Genomic DNA, 27,669 nt, shown 5'->3' on the forward strand with positions numbered 1-27,669 from the left:
CCTTTCCTTGACAGTTTAACACGCGTTCTTCGAGCCAATTGGCTAGTCTAAAACAAAGAGGAAGGATTCCGATAGGTTTCCCTAATTATAGGGAAGCCGTGCTTTATGAGGAAGGAGCTGATGCTTGAGCGAGGAGCGATCTGATTGGTTGTAGTTCCCAGATGTGGTATGTGTGCGCTGTCTGCTGCATAGGGTGGCAGGATTAGCCTTACGCGGCATGATGGGAGCACGGGCTTCAGGGTAAGCCTGCACGGGATTGGTTGAACATCTCGTGCGAAGGCACGGTATTGGCTCTTCATACCAACATGCTGTTTGCAGCATTGAGATGTGAGCCAGCGGAGGTGCAGACCTGGGGGCTTATTATAGACAGGTCTGGGCAGCAGCAACCGACGACAACGGATCAGATACAGGATTTAATGGGCTGTCCAGCATCCGCTTGTTGGGGAGCCTAGGGGTGCCAAGGAAAACATGCCAACCCTCCCAGGGCGCGCTGGAGAGCTAATGCCTACCCTGCCACCACATACCGGGGAGACGGTGCCCACCCTACCAATGCGCGCCAGGGACGTAGTCGCTTCCTTACCAGGCCATGCCGGGGAGATTCTTCCCACCGTGCCCATGCGCCAGGGGGAGACAGGGCCCACCCTAGCAGGATGCACGGCAAATCCCATGCCCACCCTGCCAGCACCTGCAGAGGTGACTGTGCACACACTGCCAAGCCGCACGGGAGAGGCAATACCCTCAAAGCAACCGAGAGAGGCGGGGCCCACCTTTCCAGAGCGCACCGGGGAGGCAGCGCCCACCCTGCCAGCAAACACAAAGGAGATAGTACCCACGTTACCAGATTGTGCAGGTCAGATAGTGCCCATCCTGCCAAAGCGCAGGCTAGAGACTGCACCCCCGCTGCCAATGCGTACCGGGGAGGCAGTGCCGAGCCTGCCAGCAGGACCTGGGGATAGAATGCCCCCTTCGAAAGCAGCAGAGAGAGCACCCAATCTGCCAGGCCGGGCTGGCGAGTTTACGCCCACACCATCCACGCACTCCAATGAAACAGTTCCCACGCTGCCAGCGCGAGCCACGGAGACTGTGCCCAGTCTGACAACACGCTCTGGGAAGACAGTTCCCACCCTGCCAATGCGCACGAGGGAGACAGCCCCTCCACTGCCTTTGCGTACCAGGGAAATAATGCCCACCCTGCCGACAGGCGGTCGAGAACCAGTGCCTATCCAGCCAGTAGGTAGTGGAGTGGTACCGGCAGCGTCACCGATGCATAATGGACAAATAATGCCCACTCTGCCTCCACGCCCAGGAGTGACAGAACCGACCCTGACAGTGTGCACAAACGAGGGCGTGTCCCTCCTGCCGACACGTGCTGTTGATAAAGTGCTCACGCCACCGAGGCACACGGGCGAGCCCTTGCCCACCACACAGATGCGCACTGGCGACATAACATCCACTCTAGCGATGTGTACCGGGGAGACAGTCCCCACTCTGCCAATGCGTGCTGGTAAAGCAGAGCCAATGCACACTGAACAGATAGTACCCATCGTGCCAATGCGCCCAGGGGATGCAGTGGCAACTATGGCTTTGTCAAATAACGAACCAGTACCCACTCTGCCAGTACGTGCTGGGGAGATAAAGGCCGCCCCAGAGACGAGGTCCTCTGTGCCAGCTTATACTGAGGAGGTAGTACCCACTCCGCAAGTTCACATTAAAGAAATTGTGCGCGTTCTGCCAACGTGCTCCGAGGATACAGCACCCCCTTTGCCAAAGCGTAGAGGGGAAACGGGGCACACCATGCCACCCGCAAGCAGTCTAAAAGCAGAGCCCACGCTGTCTAAGCGCAGGGGGGAGACAGCGTCCTGGATACCAGCACGTCCCCACGAGGTAGCGCCCACCCTGTTGACGTGCACGGGGGAGTCGGAGCCCACCCTGCCAATGCGCACTGGAGAGACAGTTCGCACCCTGCCAGCTCGTACCCAAGAAGCAGTGCCCAGCCAGCTGGCGCGCACCCGGAACGCAGTGCACTGTCTGCCCGTGCACGGTGGTGACACAGTGCACTGCCTCCTTGTTGCCGGCGGGGGCCCAGTGCACGGGTGGAGCACGGTACACAGTGCGGACCTGGTGCACTGCCTGCCAGCCTGTGCCGTGCCAGCCCCCTGCAGAGCGTGCTCCATGCCCGGGCGAGCACCCAGGAGTGCAGTGCCGCTGCACGGCGGGGGCCCTGGACACTGCCTCCTTGGGCCCGCCCCTTGCAGGGTGTGCTCCCTGGCGGGGCGGGCCTCTGGGGGCGGGGGATGGGCCCTCACCTGCACAGGTGCAGCTCTCAGCGGCCTCCCTTTGCCGCATGGAGCCTCGGCAGCAGCGGGACACTGCCCGACAGGTGACCCGGCGACAGGAGACCCGGCAGCAGGTGACCCGGCTCATGCCTCTGAGCCCCTCGGCAGCCACCAGCCGTCCAAGATGGGAGCCAACGGCCTCTACAGACTCTTCCAGAAGCTGACCCGCCTCCGAGGGTCCCAGAAGTACCGTCCGGTGGGGAACGGCGAGCTCCTGGAGGAGGTGAGGGGTGCGGGGGTCTGTGGGTTACAAGGAGGCGGTCAGGCGCCCGAAGGAATAAGTTGGGGCGGAGGACAAGTAAAGAAACAAGGGGTCTCCCTAGGTTGGTAAAGGTGCAGCCGGGAGGGATGGGGCTTCCCCTGAGATGAGGAGGTGAGAGTTCTTTGAGTGGCAAAGAGAACTGTCAGTGTTAAGGGGGGTGGCGGATGGGGGGGGCTGAAAAAGTAGTGGAACGATAGAGAAGTGACTGAGCCCTCCCACACTACCTCGAAGATAAACTTCAGTGGTGGAGGGTTCCTTAGGAGGCAGGGGATGTTCAGGGCTACGAATACTCCATTCACTCTGTAGGGGACGGGGTTGGCTCTATGAGAAAACCAGGGCGCCTGCTCCGAGGGACAGAACCTACTACAAGTTACCTGAAGGAGGGGAGGGGGGTGGCAACAGCCGCAAAGTACCGTGAGCGTCACGGACTCCCGTCTCCGACACTGTATTGCGGGGTGTGTTCCTACAGTGCGAATGTCCTGTTTGATGTTTACAGATCGATGCTTAAGTACGGCAGGACTTGTTGCTTTACTTTGCGGCGCGGAATTTCTCAGACGTGTCGTCGACGCGCGATTGCGATCTAAGTGCCCAGTGTTTTCACGAGTGGTATCTCCCAGAGTCCTGTTCCGTCCGGCTTTCATAGTTGAATTGCTTTCTCGCGGAAGGAAGACGGTGAAGCAAAACCCAATCGAGTAACAGGCGGGTCACGTGGTACCCGTCACGGCCCTTCAAATCCCCTGATAATCAGGAGCTTAATTGTGGTTCTCGAATACAAATACTTGTGTTTTAGAAAGTCGGGATTTATAGACCAGATAACACTTGTAGAAAAGGGGCTAATGGGGATGATTCACTGAAGATGCGACCGAGAGTTTTTTATGCGAGCGAGGATGGATTGTAATTTCGCGGGTGTCCTATCCCTACACAATGTGCTTATCTTTGGTGTCCTGCGCTCATCCTGTGGTCCTGCAATGGGTACTTGTCCCGGGACTCTTGCCCGAACCCTGGGGGGCCTTCCCCGAGTGCCCTGCTCCATCCTTGGGTGCTCTGACTCTGTCTTGGGTGCCCTGCTCTGGGAGCTCTGCCCCAGCACAGGGTTCCCTGCTCTGGCATTGGGTGCTATGCCCTGGGTGCCCTGCTCCATCCTTGGGTGCTCTGACACTACCTTTGGAGCTCTGCCCCAGCACAGGGTTTCCTGCTCTGGCATTGGGTGCTATGCCCTGGGTGCCCTGTTCCAGCCTTAGGTGTTTTACTTGCACCCCTTTCTCCCTCTTCGTTGCCCATCCTGCCTCTACTCTGTAACTCCACTGGGCACTTTCCCCCTGTCCCATTCTTCCCTCTTCTGCCCTCGCTTTCCTTTATTGGGTGTTCCAGTTGACCGTGTGTTCCTCCTCGTGTTTCCCGTGACCATGTGCTCTCTCAGCTCGCGCATGCTAAAGGCCAGCCCTAGTGCACCCATGTACGTTTCCCTTGATACCAGCTGTGCACCTCCCAGGACTCCCCTCTTTCCCCATCCGACCCCCACCGTGAGCCTCTCCAGGTGCCCTGGCCTTGTGTGTTTCTTCAGGGCAGCCTCCACCCATGCCCACATATGCTTTGAAGAGCATCTGCCCTCTGCCCGCCTCTCTTCGCTATATATGTCTCTCCCCCTCCACCCCCTTTTGATGTTAACTTTCCTGTTGCTTGCCCTTTTCTACTGATGTTTCCAATGTGCATCTTTTTAAGTGGAAGTAGCCGGGTCTGGTGGCTCAGTGGATTAATGCATCCACTGCAAGAATCTGTGTTTGACTGTTAGTCACAGGTTCGAGTCCTGGCGGGTTCTCATTCAGCCTTTCATCCTTCCAAGGTCGATACAAGTTTCTAAACAATAAACTTCTGTTATTTGAGTCTGAGCGTGCACTTTACAAATACTCTTTATGAGTATGTGTAGTGCTACACCTCCGAGTTGTGAATTGGACCTAGGATATCTCAAATGGGGATATTCATATGTAATAAGGACAATTGGCAATAGGTCTTTGCACGTTTACTATCAGGTAGTTGGACAGTATGAGGCCAAGTCACATGTATGTAGGAGTACGTGAAGCTGTACTCCTGTAGTACCACTTCACATACTTGTAAATGCCTTTGTGATTCGGCCCCTATATGAGACACATGATTTACTGGAGTTTCTGCTCGTGCCTTTAATGTGATGGAAAATCCATCCATTGTTTTTTTTTTATGGGGCTGCCATGCTGTTAGCATGTGGATTGCATCTGTTTTACTGACAGATTGTTGCACTTATTTTTTATGATTACATCACAAGCTGAAAAGGGAATGGAAATGATGTTCTTGCAAAAATGAGGCAATGCAAGTGGTGACATTAGATGAAAATTACTCTCTGCAAGTATTTCACCTAAATATTTTTGGAGTATATCATTTTAATTGAGGGCACAGGTGCTCTATAGTGCTGCTGGGTGCCGTGACACTGGAAGTAATGTCTGGTCACTTCAGTTCTTTGAATGCTGGTGCTTGTAGTTTAGCTTTTCACCCCCCCCCCCCTCCTCCCTCCAAAAAAAAGTGCCTGTAAGTCCCAGAATTCCAGACCTTGTGTCTAGGAGTCAGGAACAGTTGAATAGTCCCACACGGCATGGAGAGTGTTATGGCAGTTCCTTAATGCACAAGTATATTTTGCCTCCTTAAATCTGCTGGAAGACTTGAGCAGTGTAAATTTGCCTTGCGGGTGCCTTGAAGGAAGGGTACTGTGCTGGGAAGCAGAGGCGGCTTGGATGCTCTTTGCCCACTCTTTGTACTTCTCCTCCCTGCAGATGAGAAACTCTACTGTAGAAAGGCCTCCATCTCCAACTCTTGCCTTGTCTGTCCCAGAGAGGCAGAGTATTTCATATTTGATAATGACAGTAATAGCTTGTTTTTACTTAGCAGTTCTTAGAGCACAGCTGTCATATCCAAGACTTGTATAGATAGTTTGTGGCTAGTTCTGTTGAATATGTGTTTCTGCAGACACGCCAGATTCTGGTGGATATTGGTATCTGTAGACACACTGTATTCTGGTGGATATTGGTATCTGCAGACACATACAGTATTCTGGTGAATATTGGTATCTGCAGACGCACACCAGATTCTGGTGGATATGGGTATCTGCAGACGCACACCGGATTCTGGTGGATATGGTGGATATGGGTATCTGCAGACGCACACCGGATTCTGGTGGATAAGGGTATCTGCAGACACACACCGGATTCTGGTGGATATGGGTATCTGCAGACACACACCGGATTCTGGTGGATATGGGTATCTGCAGACACACACCGGATTCTGGTGGATATGGGTATCTGCAGACACACACCGGATTCTGGTGGATATGGGTATCTGCAGACACACACCGGATTCTGGTGGATATGGGTATCTGCAGACACACACCGTATTCTGGTGGATATGGGTATCTGCAGACACACACCGTATTCTGGTGGATATGGGTATCTGCAGACACACATCGGATTCTGGTGGATATTGGTATCTGCAGACACACATCGGATTCTGGTGGATATGGGCATTTGTAGGCACATACCGGATTCTGGTGGCTATGGGCATTTGCAGGCACATACCAGATTATTGTGGATTTTTCTATCTGCAGACACACATCAGATTCTGGTGGATATGTGAATCTTCTGAGACTCGCCAGATTCCTGTGGACATGTGTATCTGTGGGACACCTATATCCACCAGAATCTAACAGGTAACTGCAGGACACATGCAAGATACTGAGTCTGAAGCTTCAGACCTTCTAAAGTTAACGCAGTGTGGCAGATTCTCTTGGCCCCAGCTTGGTGCCCCCCCTCGCCCCCTTGGTGTACACATGTTTGACTTTTCAAAATGAGAGCTCTGGACTTCAGGGCTGCAGTCTTGCAGTGACTGTAACATTTGTATGTCTGAGTGTTAAGTGGGTATGTTGGACTCCAGCCCAGTTGTCAGTCAGTTCAACATCCATAACTTCATAAAACGTCTCTGCCCTCTACCCAGCCTGTCTGGGTGAGGAATTCACTTTTAACTCCTTCTCCCGTCAGGCTCTCTTAGTGAGCACAGTATGCATGCTCTCATGAGCAGGGAGCAGTCGGACTCCAGCCTAGCTATATAAGCGGGCACAACATCCTTTAGTGCCAGGCTGTCGCTTTTGGTGAGCACCAACTTGTAGAACTGAGATCTGATGCAATCATTAAAAGCTGCAAACCTGTTTGTACCTAAAATTGCCAAGAAGTGCCTATCTCTGATGCAATACGCAGATGACATGGGCATTATGGATCGTACCAAGAGGGAGATCCAAAAAGCAATGGATTCCCTCAATATTTATAACATCAAAAATAAATCGGTTGCGAATTGCATCAAAACAAAGATTGTCACTTTTGGTCGTTATCCAAACAAGAACATAATGCAATGGGCACTAGGTAATTTAAAGATTACAAGTGACAGAAAATGCAACTATTTCAGCGCCTGGTTCATTGCCAATGAAAAGTCACCGCTTCATGCCACCGCAGTGGAAGAGAAAGGAAAGGCAGTGACCTACTCTTTATGTAAGTTCAATTCAAATCTGTACAGTCCGACCACAGAAACCATCCAGAGGGAAATACGAGCTAAACGTCTTCCAGCTATTATCAATGCAAGCACAAGGAGATGACGGACGGAGCGCTGAAACTTTTCAGACACTCACCCCCAGTCACAGATCTGGGTTGAGCCCATCATCCTTCTTTAGCTCACTTCGTCACCTCAGTCCATCATTTGTGTGTCTTTTGCTATTATCTATGGCCATCTTCCCTACCCCAGGGCCTTAACATGAGCAATGGAAAAGACGCAGTGCGGAACCTACAAGCACATTTTTGTCATTCCATCTCAGGACTGAAACTGTTTAATAGGGTTAGAGTTTGTCCTTTGCAAACAATCCCTGGAGAACATGGCGGCCTTTCTTGGATACCATCATACAGTCCACATCTCGTCTGCACCTACAATGAAAGAGGTCCTGAAATAAATATCTGTTCCAAGAAGAGTCCATGGAGAGCATTCCTGTCGGTCTCATTTGCAAATCGACTGGCCTGGGAAAGCTGGGAAGACAACCCAATCCCACCAACATTACTAGAAAGCGTATGAAAGTAACCGGTTGGCTTCTCTCTAGGCAAGAAGACATCCATAATATACAAGAGTACAAATCCAAAATTAAGACCATTTTAAAATCATACAGGGAGACCTCAATCCAGCCATATCTGAACACTGCACTGAGGAAGGTAATGCTAAAACACATTCCATATGCAAAACCAATGGCCCTACCAATTAAAGAGCTCCATGCACAGTGCCAGGGCCCTGCAGACTGTCATCTAAGAGAAAAAACCCTGGAACGTCCAATATGTATCTCCTGAATGCACACTGCACTGCGTTACTGTCTTCAACATATGTTATCTTATCTACCACTGTCTACCTGTTTAAATTGAATATATGTATATCACCCCCTCAACCGTCTAATGTATCTGAACGGTGTTATGTAAAGCTCTCGGATACCCTCTAGGGTCATGTTAGCGCTACATAAAACGTTCTAAATTAAATAAATTGAGGCGTCTTTTTAGCACACGAAGTGCACCCATGTATTGAAGCCACAGAGCTGCTCTAATGCCTGGAGACTCCGGTTGATCTGGCAAAATTTGGGAAATGTATGCTGGTTACCAAGCTACTGCTGAAGGGTTTTGCTGCAGTGGCTGCAGTGGCACAGCCTTAGCATCAGCTGCACTGTAGCAGTAGTATCACTCCTCATTATGCACTGTGCATGTCGACAGGAAGAGGGTGTTAGACCTTATTTCATGTTAATCTAATATGCACCGTGCAGATGTCTGTGTCCCCGCTACTCCGGAGTCTGTAATGCTGTTCCACCAATGCGCACTGGGGCACGTCTCCGCAGGTGGCCCATGGGCTTAAGAAGTGCTCCGAATGGCCTAAAGACAGTGGATGTGCGGGTGACCTGAAGAGCAACAAATGAGTGGGGCCCGCACATTGACGACCGCTCGGAGACTGTGTGTAGGTCCCTGTGCATTGCAGCTTGCCCGGTGCCAGGACTGCCTTGGGCATGTGGATTTTTGGGCAGAAGATTAAGAGTGCATAAAATGTCTTATTTGCACAATAAGAAAATGCTGCTAGTATTGAATGGCTTAACTTTGTAATAATTTTGGCGCTTCTACCACCTAAATGCCGATCAATGTGTTGGGCGCCTATGACCGAAGATTAAGCACGCGTAGAATGACTTATTTGCACAGCATGAATATGCTGCCAGTACTGAATGGTTTCCTTTTTACATTATTCTTAGCGCTTTACCTGCCTAAATGTTAATTATGCTGACTACGCCAATATATGCTCATTATCAATTTTAATTAACGGAACAAATAAACTTATTGCTACTACATATCTTGGCTGTGCGGGTAACGGGCCTCAGGACCTAGACAAGTGTGACATCCTTGCCTTTCCCAGCAGTGACTCTGTGCCAGACAGGCGCTGCCTGAGCCTGACATCCTTAAATACCCTGTCCAAGTGGTACCTACCAGGGTTTCCGCACTCTGTAAATATGTACTGGCACCTCTCGCGTCAGCCATGGGCCGTAGAAATTATCTGTAGCAAAGCCGTCTTAACGCATGGACATGCTGGCCAGTGGCCGGGGGCTCCACGAGCATAGGGGCCCCATGCAGACCAGAATTTAACACTAATTTTCCGTTAAACATTTTTATTCCTGTGAGTGGTTGTGTAGGCAGGGCCCACTGCACTACTCTGCCCAGGGGCCTATAATGCTGTTAAGACGTCCTTGCTCTGGAGGGCTGACTGCTCTTGTCCTACACCTTCCATAAATTAACCACGATAACCAGGTGGCTACGGCCTCGTGAATCCTGGTCAGTTCTCCACACCGCACCACCAGGGTGCGGCGACCCTGCGCTGTCCACAGTCTCCAGCTGGCCAATCTCTGCAGTCCATGTAATGGGTTCTCTGAGTGTGTCTTATTAGGGTCACTCTGACCTTGCATTGTTTTGCGCACACCTGGTTTGCATGAGTTGTCCCCATGCCACACCTGAAAGCACCAGAGGCCTTAGATCTTGTGCAGATACCGTCCTCCACAGGCTTGGCACTGAGTCCTAGTTAATACTGCTTACAAAACGATGTGCAGTGGCTGTGCAAACCCACATGCCAAGAGCCAGCTTTCAGGCAGAGATCTGCAACATTTAATCACAGCTATTTTTCTACAGTACTCCGTGCTGCATTCCTTCCATTGTGAAGAGCTGTGACGGTGTTGCTGTTTAGTATGCATAGGTTGCTTCCGTCTTGAAGAAGGCTGGAGCGGACCCCATGATTATAGAGAACTTTCTCCCAATTTCCCTTTTACCAGTGGAGGCTAAAAGTTTGGAAAATCATGTTGCTTAACAACTAAGCAGCTTTGTGTTATGCGAACCTCCAGTGAACTACCCAAGCAGGTTTCTGTGTTGCGTGCAGCTAGTGGCGTAGCAACTGTTGGGGGCGGTCTGCCTCGACTACGACCCCCACCCACACTCCCCTAGAACAAGTAGTCTGTTGGGTGACTCTTCCCTCCCCCCCCCCCCTTCCCCCCCGGGAACAAGTCATTAGTCGGCCGCCACCCCTCACCGTGCGGCAAACTCGGGGGCGCCCCGGGTGGCAGTAGGTCTAGCTACGCCACTGCTTGCAGCAGAGAGCCTGTGCTGTGCACTATTTTGGACGACCTCAGACTGGTCGCTGAGAAGCAGCGGTGTCAGGGCACGCATTATTAGACCTGTCTGCTGCATTTGACACTGTCCATCATGACATCCTACTGATGTGGTTGAGGGTAGTGGTCATTGGCAAACCACTTCTGGCCTGGATTGCCTCCGTCCTGATGGACCGCACCGTCCTTTGCTGATCCAGGCTCCTCTCTCAATTGAGGGGCTCCTCGGGGTTTTGATTTTATCACCCCATATCTTTACTTCTTACATTTGCCAAGCTCATCCACTGTAAGGGTGTTAATCTCTACATGTACTCTGAGAACACCCAGTTGTTTGTTAGAATGGTTGGTGGTGATTTCGTTTTTTTATTTTTTTACTTTGGCGCACACTTCCTCCTGTGAGCGACATGCATCTAGGAGCGGATAGAAAATAACCGGCTAAAGCGGAATTCCAAAATGGAGGCAAGGACGCATTTTGCCCTAAAATATAGCACTCGCTGCTGGGTTTGCATTATGTGCAGTTTTTAGAATTTCACGTAATTACCCAAGTATTAATTATGTAAATTTGATATATCTCTCCTTTTTAGCCTGCATGACGTTGCAGCCTGGATCTTGTCACATGATGAACATGGGACGCCAAGCACCAATAAGTAGAGTATAGGCCAACGCACCCCAGCTTGTAGACTATGAGCGTCAATAACTTGGTTTATGATTTGTAATGAAATAGCGTCTTAAAATCTCAGACAACAATGGTTTCTACCATGTCACTTGGCTCCATGTCAAGAAGGAGACTTTGGTGTATGAAGAGATTGCAGCTGCTGGTCCAGTTAAAGCCCTTGTGTATGGGAATCGGTGCTCGGATGCATTCAAGCATCCGTTCATTGCTTTTTTGTTTTCTTAATCTGTAAATCACACATTTCATTTAGTTTAAAAGGTGGGCACCCTCCTTTCTAAATCTATACTTTAGCATTCCTTCTCCTCCCCACAAGCCCAGCCTTGCAGTAGGCAATCTCACCTTAACCCTAGAAGTGTGTATGTCACCCATCCATCTATTCAATCCATCCATTTGTGGTTCCAGAATTCTGAAAACATCAAGATGTTAACGACGTTAATAAATGCTGGAACTAAAAACATGAAATCCCATATAAACAAACACCTGCTTCCCAGCAGTGGTTTGCAGCCAAAATAGATAACCACAATGCCTCAGCTGAAATATGCCTGTGAGTCATTGTGACCATGAATTAAATGGCTGGTACACAAACCAAGCCTTCGCTAACTATATCCATGGACCTAAACAAGGGGCTATTCATCCGGCGGGGAAGTCTTTTAAAGTTAGTTGTCAGAGGGCAGGGCTAGTGTCAAGGGACATATGTTCAGATTAAAAACACTTTTAGTGCACAACTACTATAAATAGTTTAAAATGTTCCCCTTCTTGTATGTGTATAGAAATGTTAAAATGTGGGTGAAGAGCACCCACTTATGAAAGGCGTGTTACTTCATGTAAACACTTGTGCGGCTTTTTGGAGTCCCTGGATCCATGTCTGTGACCCATCTAGAACAAGCCTCCCTGCAGAGCAGCGGATCTCTGTACGAGGAAGAGGTGCCGTTCTAGGCAGGGAGTTCGCAGAGTAAGGAGTTGGCTGTTTTAATTACTTTTATTATTTTATTTGGACCTATAATTGGTTGTGGTCACTAAATATACCAGGGTTACTATTGTGTGGATAGTAACATGTATGTTAAGTGCATTGTAATGTGACGTTTTAATCTCTGTAAAATGTTTAGCATCTGAAACAGCTAAATATTCTCTTTGCATTGCCTTGGTATATTGAGGTCTAATGTGGTTGCCACCAAGATACGAGTTATCACTTTCTGGTGGGGAGAATGATCGGGGGTAGACTAAGCTAAAAATAAATCTCAAGTGTTTCATCATCTGCGTTTCTGTAGTAGGTCTGCGTGGAGCTCACGGAGTTCTGCTATGCGGAACGCTGCGTAGTGACTAAAAAACTTCACTGCGATACGCAGAGTTCCACAAGCAGCAGAGTGCATTTGGTCATGCCGTTCACGCTGATTTTTAGCTCCGGGTGTGTCTCCCACGCTGTAAATCGGCGCGAATGGCACTCTGCACAACTCAAGACGGTGGGACTTCTTTTCTGCCACTCGAGTAGAAAATCTACTTGAGTGGCAGAAAAGCTTTCTCAATGCAAACGGAAGGCTTCTCAACGCGAGCGGTCGTGACCATCCGTGAATGCCCGTGTTGAGAAATCCAACTGCCCGTGTTGAGGCATCTCGCCAGGAGGTGGATTTTCCTAGCTTGCGCTCACCAACTTGACATTGGTGAGTAAGGAATAAACTAAGCGGAGCAGAGTTTTTCAGAGCTCCGCGTGCTATGCGGAGCACGGAAAACTACGAACAGAGCAGAGTTCACCACCCAAGCCTATTCTGTACAAGGCTGGACGTTCTGGCCTGAGACATTTTTATGACGGGTGGTCCTACTATTTAATTCTTGACCCCATCTTCTCCATCACATGTTCCCGCTCTTTGCTGATACGCTCTCCATATCTGTGGTTAGAGGGCAGGAAGCTTTCTAGGGGTTGGTGATTGAGATGAAAAGACTATATCACACTCTCAGTTATGCTCTTGTGCAAGAGTCCATTTTTTAGAGACTGTCTTCTGGCTTTGGCAGACTCACCCGAGGAGCTTCACTAAGAGAAGCTTCATTCCAACCAGCTGTTTTAATAGAATTTCTTGAGTGGGTGGGACTTTCAGATGTTTGCCTGCGGCACCAATAGTACTTGCAGTATTCCTACAAGTGTCCCATACTTCTAGACACAGTCAAGATATTCCCAAACCATTATTTCTGAAACAATGAAAGTTGGTTTCAAAGTTTCATTGAGTATTTTTATGGAGCAGCTTTGTCAATTGTTTAAATTTGGCTTGTGGGTAATTTACTTAAGGACATATATAGTTTTGCTCAGTCTTGAGTAATATATGTGTGTAATTGTTTGGTTGGTGTAAAGTGTGATCTACCAGTTGTCATTTCAGGGTCCACCAATCTGTATATGCAGTTTTCAGCTATTGTGACCACAGATCAAGATAATATCCTGTAATCTGGGTAGGTCTATAGTGTGTATAAAAGTGGAATGCCAAACAACAATAAGAATGCTAAAATCGAGTATTAGCCATCAGATCGCTAATGACATTTCTGTAACCCAGAGGGCAGTGGCGGTTTCTCTTTGAGGGCGTCGGGGCTCCGCCCCAGGTACATTTTTTCATTTGCAAGAGAAGAATAGAGATCACATTTATTTAATAAAAAAAAAATCCAGAAGAACACAGGGCACGGTCTCAGAGTCTGCAGTAGTCTGCCCACTCACCAATACCTCCGTGCCAGCTCCGCTGTTCACACTACGTCACATCACGTGACTGAGTGATTGCTTTGCTGCTCCCGGGCCCAAAGGAGCCTGCTATGTGTTTTCCGGGCCGACAACCTCACAGCCCTGAAGGCTGTGATGTCATCAGCTCGGCAAAGACCTAGCTGCAAGGCCCAGTCTCCACCCCCTGATGGCGTGGAGGTTAAGTTAGCCCCGGGCGTTTTTAATACAAGCCCGGGATCGCTAACTCTCCACGTCAATCAGAGAGTGGAGGAGAGCTTGCCATGGTGTCACCCCACCCCTTCCCAACTCGTCACAGGGCGTGGTGGGACCCACCCTGTGACGAGTTGGGAAAGGGTGTGGCAGGCGGGCAGCCAAGGAGTCGAGTGACCGTCTGCGCAGGCTCAGACTGCTTCCCGCGCGCGTGAGTCGGCAGTTGGAGGAGTGGCAGCCATTTTATCCAGACGGACGGTCACAGACTGCATTAGAGCGGAGCGGAAAGCCGGGGTCGAGGAGCCTCAGTCAGTCTGTCCTGAAGGAAGCGGACCGGTCGTGCCCTGCAGCAGCAGCTAGTCCATGTGGTTGCAGGCTGCCAGGTTGCTGTCCGGAGTAGACTTGTGAACTCGGGCAGTTCACCAGGTAAGGCCCCCAGGCGGGCAGTTTTTAACTTATAGGCCTGCGTGTGTTAGTCTACTCTCTCTGATGGTGGAGCGGAGGAATAAGGGGAGATAGTTTGGCTTATTATGTAATCTTTCTTATCTGTGGCAATAGTGTTAGTACAGGCCAGCCGCGCCAGAACAGATAATGCAGTGCGCGCAATTCACTTCAGACATTTGCTGCACTCCGTCCTACGAACGTCCTCGACGGGTATTTATCCTTCAGCGAGAGAACAATGAGTGAAGAGAATGTAAACGAAATGTAAACCACGACGCAATGCGAATTTAATTACGCACATCCCATTTCAGAAGCCAGCCTACAAGATGGAGGGTAAAAAATGAGCAAACTTTTGTTTTCAACTTTCCATCGGGAGCAAGACAGAATTTTAAGCAACTGGGTGTTGAGTATTTATTACTCCAAGGAAGCAGGCAGACAGTGTGTGACAGGCCTGCATTAGATAAAGAATGATCCGCGATAACACAGATGGCCGGTTTGAAATTAGCAATCACGGCCATTGAACTTGCTTGGAAAATATAATTGTTGTTCTTTCAACACATGCTGTATGGGGAAGTCTGAAAATAAATAGAGATACGAGCAGTGAAGGTGATCGACTGAATGTGAAATTGCCAGAGAAAATGAATTTGTGAAAGCAGTTGGCGATGATTGAGTAGACTTTGACACACAGAAATATTGTTCTTAAAGACAATCTGCCGATAGTCCATTAGTTCTTTTGGGAATGCGGCCCATTAACTGTTATATTTATTAAGCTGAACGCAGTGGTGATACTAGAAAATATTATACCACAAACTGCATATTCACACTGTGCTAAGTTAGCGTGCCAAAGAAATGCCTTCGCGCTGCGTGACATCCTGAGACACAGACGTCATCATCAGCATGTCCTGATGAGTGACGACATTGCACTATTTATGACTAAGGTGTGTTGCGATACCCAGAAAACATCCAACACAGCCCACTGCACATTACAGTCAAGTGGTGCGTGCAAGCATCCATGCATAGTGTGTCTGTGTGGTGTAGAAGTCCTGAATGAATCGCAAGTGTCATAGTAACCAGTGGGTTACAAGATGGCGTGTTGCTCACTAGCAGGGTCAGAAAGAATGTTGGGTGTTTTTGGGGTCCACCCAAAGCCGTATTCTTTTGTGCATGCATGGGTAGCTAGTAATCATCATCCCCGTGACCGAGACACGGCGCCATGGGGCCTGGCCTGGGCTTTAGATGCAAGCTTCATGATCATCTAAAACCCAGGAGCGGAGCCGAATGTATAATTGCTCCACATGTTAAATCTGCAGTGTTTCGTGTTTGGTCTACCTCTTTCCCTTGATTTTGCGTTGAGTGTGTCTGCTTAACTGACTCCCTTCCTGTAGTAAAGGAGCCACACCGGGAAAATAGCTCAGCGAGTTGTACGGGCTCCCGGCATCTGCTGCGATCTACAGTTCAAGTCAGTTAAGCAAGACGTGTCCATGTTACTAAGACAATAGTATTGTCTTAGTAACATGGACACGTCTCGCACAATAGTCTTTCAGCAGACAGTTGAGAAGAAAACCGTGTGTTTATGTGGCCTGGCTGTACAGGGTGCCGACTGCAGATGGCTCTGCACTAGATGTGTTTTTAAATGCTTGCGCGGTGTGCTCCACCACTGATTTTACGCCCCACCACTTTCAAATGTCACCAGCCGCCACTGCCAGAGGGGCAAGTGCTCGGTTCTTTAAGCGTTTTGCTTTTTTGGGCGTTGCCCTTTACTTGCACTGTAGTTCTAAACTTGTTGGAAAGTTCCTAATTACATAATGTGTTTGGTCAATAAAGATTGTTTACAAAATCAGTTCAAACTTGTGTTTTAATACCTTAAACATACACTATTTTATGATTTTAAAGCTATTCTGTTCATAACATTTGTCAACAAAGCATGTTTGGGAAGACTTAACCGATGATTTTAATTTGTTAGCTTAGCCTTGGCTGTGAATGCAACGGTGACTTAATTACTTGCAGCATTTTAGGAAAATCTAATGGCCAGTGTTCATTATTTTTTATTGCATTCATTTTTGTGAAGCTTTTACTGCAAAGTGTTTTTAATTAGCGAAGGAATGCAAGTGTGGTTTCATTCAATTGCACCTCGTGGTGGAAGGATACCCTCTTTAAATATTTCAGAATATTCCTTTAGATGTTTGATGTTCCTCAGCAAAACCCAGGCACCATTTCCATATACGAGACACACACAGTAGGTATTTTGGAAAACGCCTGTGTGGGCTGTAGACTTCATTTGTTTTGCAAAGCTATTGTATATATTATGGATTCTGTCTAATGTTCACTCTGATATATCCACTTACCCTGAACTTCTCCAGTCTGTGGATGTTGGTGATATAAATATTGCTATGTCGCGCCACCATTTTGCAACTATGCTTTTATTTATTTCTGTACAATCTAAACTGGGTCAGTTTTGGCCACTTACCTATTGAGGTGCAATGATTGATTCAACAGGTTGGTTTTTATATCAATAGTGTTTGGCTATGCTTGTGTTTGTGTACACGAAATGCAGACTGATGTTGCTGTGTGTTAGTAGAGGTCATTTTATGTCACCTGGTAGGTTTCTTATTTATTGCAGTTTGTGTTTTATTAGTTACAACCATTCAGATGCTAGCTAGGAACTACAGTGAGTAGAAATACGTTGTCTTCATGGTTGATGGAGCGAGCCTGGTATATAAATTGATGAGTGCAAAAGTCTTGCATACATTGTGTTTTTTATATATATTTATTTCTATTTACCTTCTCTTTACATTGTGCAATTGTGGCCCTTACGTCACTAAGAGATAAACACTTACCACAAGTAATCCATGCATTTGAAAATTGTTATTGGGACAGCCGTGCTCTGGGTCATGATCACCATCCGCACACATTCTATAATGGGAAGATGGCAGTTTCGGTCTTCTGTATCTTAATGCTGCGTTCAATTTAACAGATCAATGAATACCTCAGTAGATCTACAAACAAAATGTGGAGGAAGCGTTGCTGAAGACGGTGGAGGCTTACTGCCAGATCAAATGTTGAAATGAATATGGTATGTCTCCGTCACCTACTCATATGGCGAGTCCTACAGGCACCATCATTATCCCTAATCAGTATCTGTAGGCATACAAAAGGTCACATCCTCCTAGATGAGCGCCTTTCCGTTGCTGACTGGATGGGTTAGAACTTTCAACCTTAATTTCGTATTCTCAGCAGGATCAAGTCATCATATATTTTTTTTTTTTTTATTAAACCAATCTATTTGCTTCATGAATTTACATAGACTTTAGAAACTAAAGCAAAAGGAGTAGAGGTGACCATTGTATTCTTATTCAACACGTTTGATAGTAGCAACTAGTGTTTACAACCAACATATGATGTAATTGGACATGTAGGCACATTCTTGGTCAAAATAATGCAGAACCAAGCTTGCGTCGCTACCAACTTGTGTTACTGTGGTCGTTTGCACATTGGAATCCAGAAATATCTGCTCGGTTAAAGAGTAGGCAGTATTCTGAGAATCATCTAATCAAGAGTGCAAGGGAATATAAGCTTGTTGGTTTAGAGATTTGTTTTTGCTGCCTAGTAGAGGTGTTGTTGCAGAATGTATGACTGTTCTTGGTTGGTGTGCTTGTGCTAAGATCCAGTATCCTAGTTGAAGTGCCAGGTTCATATCCATGGTGTTTTATGTCTTTTTAATTTTGTCAGATCACTTGCTGTAAGTTTTCAGTAATTTCAAAAGGTAGCCTTGTCCCTGAAGCAAGTTAACAAACAAAGGTGCTTTGTGTGAGCTACTTTCAGTTACTAGAGAATGGAAAGATTGCAAAGCAGACTGATGATGTGATCTTATGGTCTCTGATCAAAAGTTCATTGGCCAGTCTTGGCCTCTGCCATACAAGTTTAGGAAGGTGGAAAAGTCCATTGTTTTCGGTATTGTAATTTTTAGGTCGAAGCCTACCAGACACTGCAGCTGTCTGGTTTGCTAAAGATATCTTGGGGACATTCAGAAAACTGACCTAGGAATAAATTCTATCTATTGCGGACCATTGGCTTTGTGGTTTGTAACTCATATGTTCTGGTTTCTATTTCCTGGCGTTCTATTTGCTTTAGGCTGTCAAGCCTGAGTTCATCCATTCCGTTGCCCAAACCTTGTTTACTGTATTTTTCCACGAACTCGCTTTCTGTGCATTCAAAGACCGAGGCCAAATGTCAAGCTGTCTTCTGAGGGAGCTTTGTGTTTACTTCCTTTCTCTAACTTCAAAGGGAGAGAATTTGTGTGACAATCATTCTGAGTATCCTTCTAAGAGGAGAGGGTGTACAATGTTTATTTTGTAGCACACAACAACAAAAATGAACCGTGCTGATGTTTCAGAATATATCCGATTTAGTACAAATAAAGCATTTTCTTTTTAGTAATTTTGTAGTGTGGTGGAAACAAATATTTGAATATGATCAAAACACATCAATACACTAGGTGATGACATTTGCATACATTGTTTGTGTGCAGTAAAACTGTCTTTTCGTGCAAATGTAATGGTAATTTTAATTGAAATGTAATGGCAGTGTGCTACCACACCATGCCAACTCCACACTACGCCACTCCACTCACTCCCACTCTATGTATTGCCACTCCATTCTAAGTCCACTCCACTCTACGACATGCTACTCCACTTTACGCCCCTCCACTCCAAGACACTCAACGTTATGTCGCTCAACTCCACTCCACATGACTTCACGACACTCCAATCTACTCCACCCAACCACTACAATACACAACACGCCACAACACTCCACACCACTCCACACCACTTACCCCACTCCACACTACCACAGTGAACCCCAATCAACCCCACTTCACTTTGGAGTGGAGTAGCCTGTGATGGCAATAGCAATCTACTCCACTCCACCCAGTCTACCCCATTCCACCCAATCTACCCCACTCCACTCCAATCTACTCCACACCAATTTACTCCACCCCACTCCAATCTACCACACTAACCCACTCAACTCCTGTCTACCCCAATCTATCCTACTCCACCCAGTGCAATCTACTCCACTCTACCCCACTCCAATTATCTCTCTTCAATGTACCCTAATCCACACAATCTACCCCACTCTACTCCACCCTAATCTACCACACAACACTAAACTGTACCCCACTCCATTCTTCCCCAATCTATGCAAATCCACCCCACTCCAACCTACCCCGTTCTACTCTGCCTCAACTACCCACTCCGGTCTACACACTCCAATCTACCCCACTCCACATTACCCCTAATCTACCACAATCCAATCCCGTCTACCCAACTTCAATATACCCACTTCAATCCACCCAACATACCCCACTCCACATTACTCAAATCTATCCCATTCCAGTCCTATGTAACCCACTCCACCCCAATACATCCCACTCCTATATATCCCACTCCAACCTACCCTGATTTACCCCACTCCAATCTACCACACTCAACCCCAATCTGCCCCAATCACCCCAATTCAACCTACCATGCTAATCTAACAATCTACCCCACTCCAATCTATCTCACTACAGTACCTGACTCCAATCTACCCCACTCAACTTTACCCTGTTCCACTGTACCCCAGTCTACCCCACCTCAAACAACGTCACTTACTTTTAGCTATGTTGAACAGTAGCTACAATGGTGTACAGCATGGCTAAGCACCTTACCAAAGCCAATAGCTATCATATACGCAAGAACTTTGTCAAAGCTTGCTTTCTCCTAACTGACTCCCTGTCTGACACATTTGCCCAACAAAGTCAAGTAACTATATCCAGCTGTGTAAACATCTGTTTATTTTTAAGGCTAGATATTTGAAGGCTAGAACATCTGGATGGAGATATGGCCGCTCCTCTCAGTGGTTTGGTGTCCTCAGGGACTGGGATTGGAGTGAGTGATGAGCAGTAAGATGATGAGGGTAAGGATCATGGGGCTTATTCCCAAAAAGAGGACTGTGTTGTGTGTTTATGACCACCCTCCCGGAATAGGTACTGCACAAGGGTTTAGTCTCAGCTCCCAACCTGAAACTGCTGTTTTTTTGCAAATTTGGTGTGAACCTCCATTTGGGCTGTAATTCAATGGGTTTTGCACAGAACCATAATTGATAGCCCGCCTCTGCCCCCTACATCAATAGTGGTCACTGGTTGGACGGGAGAAATCCAGTGATTCTGTGTCTGATATTCTCTTTTGTTTTTATTTGTTTTGCGTCACTTTCTATTGTTGCACAGTGGCCACTTGCCAGTGCTCCATGTGCACCATAAGGGCCTACTTGAACTATACACAGTAAAATGTGTAAGACAGCAGTTTTGTAAAAAACGAGGTAATTTGATTTTTAATTGAGTGCACTTATGAGCATCAGTGTTCACAGGCAGGAGACCCCCCATATGAATGTTAGTCTCTAAAATGAAAAGCATCTGCCCCTAAACATATCCTCTTCAGATTTTCCCATCTACTCTCTCTTTATGACCATTGGCATCAAGTTGCTGTATCATACATTTACAGTCCTGCCTCACAATCTGAGTTGCCGCTTTATCCCACTGTAGATGTTGGCTCTGAGTGCCCAGCAATGGACCTTCGAGGTGTATACTACGTAGTCTAATCGCTGAGATTTTTTTGTTTAAGGCATTGAAGACCAGTGAAGATATGAGGATGGAAGATCTGGCGGTCAGCTGAGGGTGCTGAATTGTCAGAGGGCAGATTGTTGTGTTGTAGAATTTTTATTTATAGAGGTTACATTGACTTAAGACTCCTTCAGAGTTCTGTATATGACTTTTAACAATGAAGGTAGAAGACTGTGTGTGAGTATTCTTGAAGCGCAAACCAGGCTGCAAAGTAGCAAAGCAAGAGATGGAGCTGAGAAGACTGTATTGCAAGGCGAGGAGACGAGAACCACTTCTCACAGGGGAGGGAGCTCTCTACCGGTATCGTCCTTGTAACAATGGCATCTATTTTGTTACTTTAAACTTTGGGTTCCTTGAAGATTTATCTTCAGCTCTTTCCAGAAATGGAGGCGCGAAGTGCGGCATCGGACCTGTTACATGTGGGCTGGTGCTGGGAACAGTAATGAAGTGTGGCTGCTGCATTTGGAACAGTATGGGTCACAGTGACGAAATGCGCGTAGATTGGGTGAGTGAACTGAATCGCCTTAAACCCTGTGTTTGCCATGAGTCTTCAGTGCCCTTATGGACAAGTGTATGTTCCTTGCCAAATGGTGTATGATTGGTGCTAGCTATGATTTCTGGTGATGCGTTCGCATTCCGAGGTCCAAGATCTGAGCAGCTCTCGACTACCATCAGTAACACATGTGGTCATTCAGAATACAAGAAACACCCTGCCCTTGGGCAGAAGGTTTCCTCTTGACCCCAGGGATGGTCATTCTTGGGCTGGAAGCTCTCGGGTCCTCAAGTTTAAAGAACTCAAATAGGAAAATCGGAGGATCTTAAATTGAATCTGATCCTTGATTTGGCCCCAGTGAAGATCTCTTCTTTTGATTAAAAACATCTTACAACTTTTTCAGTCTGAATCCTTTGTTTGCACCACCTGCACTCTTATATTAATATAACCAAGTAAAGCCCTCTTAAAAAGCCATTGCTGTAGCGGCGGCGGCTGTTAGTAAAATGCTCTGACCGTGAGTGCCAAATACTCCTTTCTCTGTTTCTTAGTTGGAAGGAGATGGTTTGGCCCACTGTCTAACTTGCTGAGACAGCCAAAGCCCTTGTCGAAGGTCACGCCCAGGCATTTTACAACCTGCACCAGCTTGATCATTTCATCAAAAATATGGGGGCACGGGCAGGCATAAATTGTCATTGGTTGGTCTTCTTTCCCGCTGTGTCCTTATATTGGACCATTGACCAGCAATTGTTTTAGCCCTTCAACCAGTCCTGCCTGACCATTCGATGTCCTATAGAGCTAGATATCATCATAATTTAGTTTGTAGGGCGTTGTGTTTGTCGAGGGGAGTCCAGAAGTAACAGTGAACAGCATTGATTTCAGCAGATCATCGTGCAGGACTTGTGTATTGTTAAAGTTGATTGGAATGGCACTTACATGAGCGCTACCTCCATTCTTTGCATTATGCAATCAAAGACGAGTTCCCGAATTATATGACTTGCATGTTCAAACTGTGTAGAAATGTCCCATTCACAATTGGTGCTGTGATGTTCGTTTTTTGTTCTTCTCTTGTGCCTTTTACAGCAGCAGGATTTCTTGGCAGGGGTCTGAAAAGAAATTTAGGAAGTCCATGGTGATAAATCTCAACCTTTTTTAAAATCTGGGTAATCGTGGTTTTGACCAGTTTTAGCAAATACCTTGTATTTAAACTCTCCAGGGTTTTATACCTATTGATCTATCTACTATTGTATTAACTGGAAGTCCTATGCAGAGATTGTGCAGTGGTGGAGTTCTGAAAGTCACATGGCCTGTGTTTTCTGCTAAAAACACCTAAGGAAAAGATTGCCCTTTTATTATTCCTTGTGATCTCAGGAAAACACTTATCTTTTCCATGTTTTTTTCGAAACTAGATTATTGCAATGCCCTCTATTTGGGTTTGCAGCAAGGGATGTTAAAACATTTGCAGAGGATATAGAAAGCAGTAGCTCATCTACTTAAAAATATAAAAAGTTTGACTCTGTCTTGAAAGATTTGGAGGGACTACAATGGCTCCCGCTTATAAAGAGGGTCGCTTTTCAAGTGCTGTCTACAGCTCATATAGCTCTTAATCTGTCTGGCACGGAATACCTTAAAAGAAGATTCTCGTGGCATTTCCCAAACGGGTATCTACGATCTGCAGTCCCAAAAAAGTGGTGACGCCTAGAATTCACAGATACTCCTGGGACGGTAGATGTTTTGTTTACTACACCTCTAAGCTCTGGAATTATGTGCCGGAACATTCGCGAGGCCAATCCAACGTGCAAATTTGTAGAAAACAGTTGCTCTTCCATTGTAGTTCTGGGTACAGTTGGTGTAGTAGACTTGTCAGTAGACTCCTAGCGCCAAGACGTCTTCTGGCATAGGCTTCGCTTTACAAAAATAAATCCAATCCTCCTTCAGATGGCAGTGCTGGAATGATCTGGAGGCATCAAAGCTACTTCTTGAGCCAGTGGTTTGGGCAAACAGCCTGAATCTCATGTCTCACACAGTCATTCCATTGAAAAACTCCATTGTCCATGGGGCGGCCTATTTTTTTTCTTTCTCAAAAAATATTATCTCCACGGGCAAAAAAATAAAATGATAAAAGAGCTCGCCTGTGAGTTTCCTAAAGTAGAAGATGGAGGGTAGGGGATGAGGCACAGGGTCAAGACTGATTTGCATATGGCCATGTCTGAACTGGGGTGGCGTAGTGGGCAAAAGAACGATGGATTTAACCCAGATCTCTTGACTGGGGGAGAATGTCTGCATTGTCAGCATTCCGTCCATCATTTGTTTGTTGGGGTAGGGGATAGGCAACAGAAATATCTGGCCAAGTCATAATGTGGAAGATGCTGTCAAGCATTCATTCTTTTTAAATTCACACTTGAAGAAAAATATTTTATACTTTTCTGAAAAGTCAGCTGGATGATTTACTGACACAATTCCAGATCTTGCTGCCGGTGCTGCACCCTGGGGCAATTTCTTCTTATGAGAACACCTAACCTAAACTAAGGGCAGTACAGGGAATTTGAATATTAAAAGAAGCACTCGCTCACCCTTCATTCACAACACGTTTGACCTCATCATGAACTCCAATTAGTGCTCTACTCTTAAACCTTCTTAAATGCTCAATTCTAGTCATGATGAATTTGAGCGATTACTTTGATTGCGAACATTTTTACTAATTCTCGCTGAATCTCGGTTTCCCCATAGGTGAGTAGTTTATTGCTTCTGGGTGAACGCTCTTCATCTTTTAGCAGGTAAAGGGTCTTACCGAAGCAGCGGAAATGCAAGCATATATACATTCTGGTTCCATAGAAGTATACATTTAGATGCTAGCATAGGATCTGGCGAGACTAAAGGGGTCCTTGCCCAATACCAAATGATCTCATGGGTAATATTTGTGGTTGGGCTGTTTCTTGTGTAGTCTTGTCTAAGCACTATCGTTGAGAAGTTTGTAAGCCTGTTTCTAATTAAGAACATTTTCTGGAAGACCAGCATTGGTTATGCCAATAGCTCTGGCTATTTCGCAAGTGAAAGTGCGTCTTCATATATATTTTTGTTTTTTAATATATATTTTTTAGTTACCATGGCATTGCTTCATTTGTAAGGAGCTAAGCCTGAGAGGAGGAGGCATACTCTAAACCTCTCTAGTGAAAGGTTGCAGTATTCAAAATGATACCTGCAGCTCCTTTACATAACACTACAGCAGGTGCATAAACCTGCCTAGCTATCCATCAGCCATGATTGCATACAGGGAGGGTGCCTCGCTGCCCTAGAGATGCTGTAGAGAAGTCTCTCCTTCACACAGGCGGGTTTACGTGAACGCTAGGATGAGGGAAACGGCAGTCTCTCGAGATTCATGCATGACTCTCTCGTGTAACTTGTGATTACAGTGATCAACATAACTGAAGGAGTCTTCATGTTGTAATAGGAAACCGCGCAGCCGACGGAAGTAATGCATCAAATGCGCGGATAACTTACTCGGTATCACGAGTTTTCTTTATGACAGATTTTCCGCTTCAGCCACAAAAGCAGATATAGGGTTTTTTTTAATGGCCGTGTTCAATGGAGAGGATCAGCTCTGTAAAGTTAAATAACACCCGGGGCAGTATAATGTTTCCCATTCAAAACTACAGAGCCCGATATTCAGTGGGACTTGGGCATGCCTGAATGCTTCAACACCTCCTCAAGAGTAATGAGCGCTATATAAACCCAGTTACAATGCAACGCAGTGTTCCAGTGGAAACAAAAGTATATTTTCTCTCACTAAGCACCACGGTGATGTAAAAAAAAAAAAAAAACAGACTATATAAAATTATAGATGTAGCCAGTGTTGATAATGCACCCATATTTTCTAGATTTTTAGAAGGCACAGAAAGTCGCACACACGAACAGTAGTACATAGTCTATGCAATTAAAAACGAGGACAAACTGCATTAGCACCAGAAAGCAACAGTGTAAACCTGGAGTTCATGAATTATCCTGATCACACAACCTGTGGTTATCTGAAATGTCGACGTTTGACCCCTGAAGGCCAAATTGAATAGGCCATCTTCTGGAGCGATGCTTGGGGCTGCCATCTTTAACCACTACTCGAGGAGATGTTAAGCAAGTAATAAGTTACAACATTTGTGCCTGGAAGGCAATTCGGATTAAGGGCCTAATTAGGAGTCTGGCGGTCTTGCAACCGCCAGGCTCACGGTAGCGCAGGAGTGGCGTTCCACCATATTGCCCATTACGACATACAAAGGTGTATCTGCAGCGGACCACCATGAAAAAGCTGGCAAGGCAAGAACAAAGGGGCCCCTACAGGGCTCCCATGTCCCCCACGCCATGCGGATCATTGCCCCCTGTCTGTATTTCCCCCCCCCCGTTCCAGCACGGGAGGGATGTCACTGTCCATGCTGTGCTAGAACTTATTGGCCATTCCCATTGCGGTGCCTGTTTTCAAGACACTGCCACGGGAAAGGCCAAAGAACTACTGATCCTATAAAGAGTTGCACATTTGCAACTTAGAAATGTAAAAAATGACACCATCAACGGCTGACCACAAGTTCAGCACATCAAATCCCAAGTTCTCTTAAACATTTAGAGTCTTGTGGAGTCACTCCCAAAGCTTGCCGCAGTTAAGCTCTAGTGGAGACCTAATCCTTATATGAAAGGGGAAGGTGCACCAAGAAACAAAGTAAATATCCTCCAAGCGTGTCCAAAAAGTATCCTTTTATTATTCTTGATCATGAAACGTGGATGTCAGCCAGCGCGTTTTGTTCCACTGAGGGAACTTCGTCAGGGCTCATAAAACAATATGAGGTGCAATATATCCGTGCCAAATGTCAAGTTATGTCCAAAAATAGCAGTTAAGGCATCCAAAATTCTCATATATATAGTCGAGGCGTAGGATGTCAAAGCTCTATATTAAAATATTTCAATTTCCGAGTAAGTAATAATGGTTCGAAAACCTGACACTTGGGTAGCAATAGTATATAAGATCAGTCTGTAATTTTGAACTTTTGAACACCTTGAAGGAGAGATTGTTGGCAGAGGAAGTATCTTATCAAGGATACTGGTTTACTTATTGCTACTGGCTATTTGTAGCTTATTTGCCGTAACATTCTTGGTGCACCTTCCCCTTTCATATAAGGAGCACATTTGCAACTTGTAATACATTCAGCTGTCCTTGCGCTGCTTTGGCGCAGCCCAGGCGAAAGTGCGCCGTTGCCAATGCTCCAAAGTCGCAAACCGGTCCTAAGCCAAATTGTAAACTACCACTACCGATGAGCAAAGGGAACTCAACGTGCAACCTTCTGCTGCTGTTGAGGAAAGTGAACGCAACAATGAATTCGGAAATCTATTATCTACACTGGCAATACTTTACATTTATTATATGTGCTGTGTTTCTTGGAAAATATTGTGGCGCTAAATAAGTAAAAATCTACTTTTCATTGTTTCTATGTGAAACATTCTCGCCCTATCGGAGGATTGTTACCAGCAACGCGTTCAAGATGAAATATTAAGGACCTGAGCTCTAATGAAAGTAAGTTTGCGGCATGGGTTGTCATGTGCACCATGTATTGTTCTTGTAGAATGTACAAGCTCTGTTAGCTGTCTAGAAAAAAGAGAAAGATAAAACCTTAGCTATGGAGAGAGCTTGCTATTGGACGTTTGTATTCAAGCTTTATATTGATCCCCTAGTCTTGCGAGATTTTTGCTGAAACTGTGGCAGTCGCATTGAATTAATGCCTGTGTTAGGTACAGGAAAGGGATTCATGTGCACCTTTGTGTACATGTGTTTATCAGTCACGGCCGACATGACTCGCAGGTGGGGGGGTTGCATGGGTTCGCGGGTGGGAGGCGGGGGTATTTAACCCCTTGTGTGCCACGCCCTTTCCCCGCCCTGTGCCGGGCTTTCTATTAGCGGGCGGAGTTCATGACGAGATGGTCTCGTCATGGGCACAGCGCAACCGCGGCCCATGACGAGACCATCTCGTCATGGGCACTGAAGGGGTTAATTATTATTATTATTATTATTATTATTATCATCATCATTTTTAAACTTACCTTCCCGGGTCTCGCAACGTCGCGGCTCCTGGCTGGGTCCCGTTTTCCTGCTCTCCTGCTGTCCAGGAAGCAGGCAGTCTCCACCCTGCCAAGC

General features: G+C 46.6%; 1 protein-coding gene across 3 annotated transcripts in view; it reads left to right on the plus strand.

Moving 5' to 3' along the window:
• Positions 1–345: 345 nt before the first annotated feature.
• ATP2C2 (ATPase secretory pathway Ca2+ transporting 2) overlaps positions 346–27,669 on the plus strand; it is a 319,016-nt gene continuing 291,692 nt past the window's right edge. For 2 of the 3 annotated variants that reach the window (XM_085639286.1, XM_085639285.1), the window contains exon 1: positions 346–2,559. In XM_085639286.1, the coding sequence (XP_085495412.1) occupies positions 469–2,559 (2,091 nt within the window). In that variant the 5' untranslated portion in view covers positions 346–468. The remainder of the gene's footprint in view (positions 2,560–27,669) is intronic. The other variant, XM_085639284.1, reaches the window with a different exon arrangement.

Source organism: Triturus cristatus, chromosome 12, assembly GCF_964204655.1.
Source record: "Triturus cristatus chromosome 12, aTriCri1.1, whole genome shotgun sequence".
NCBI classification, from domain to species: Eukaryota; Metazoa; Chordata; class Amphibia; order Caudata; family Salamandridae; genus Triturus; species Triturus cristatus.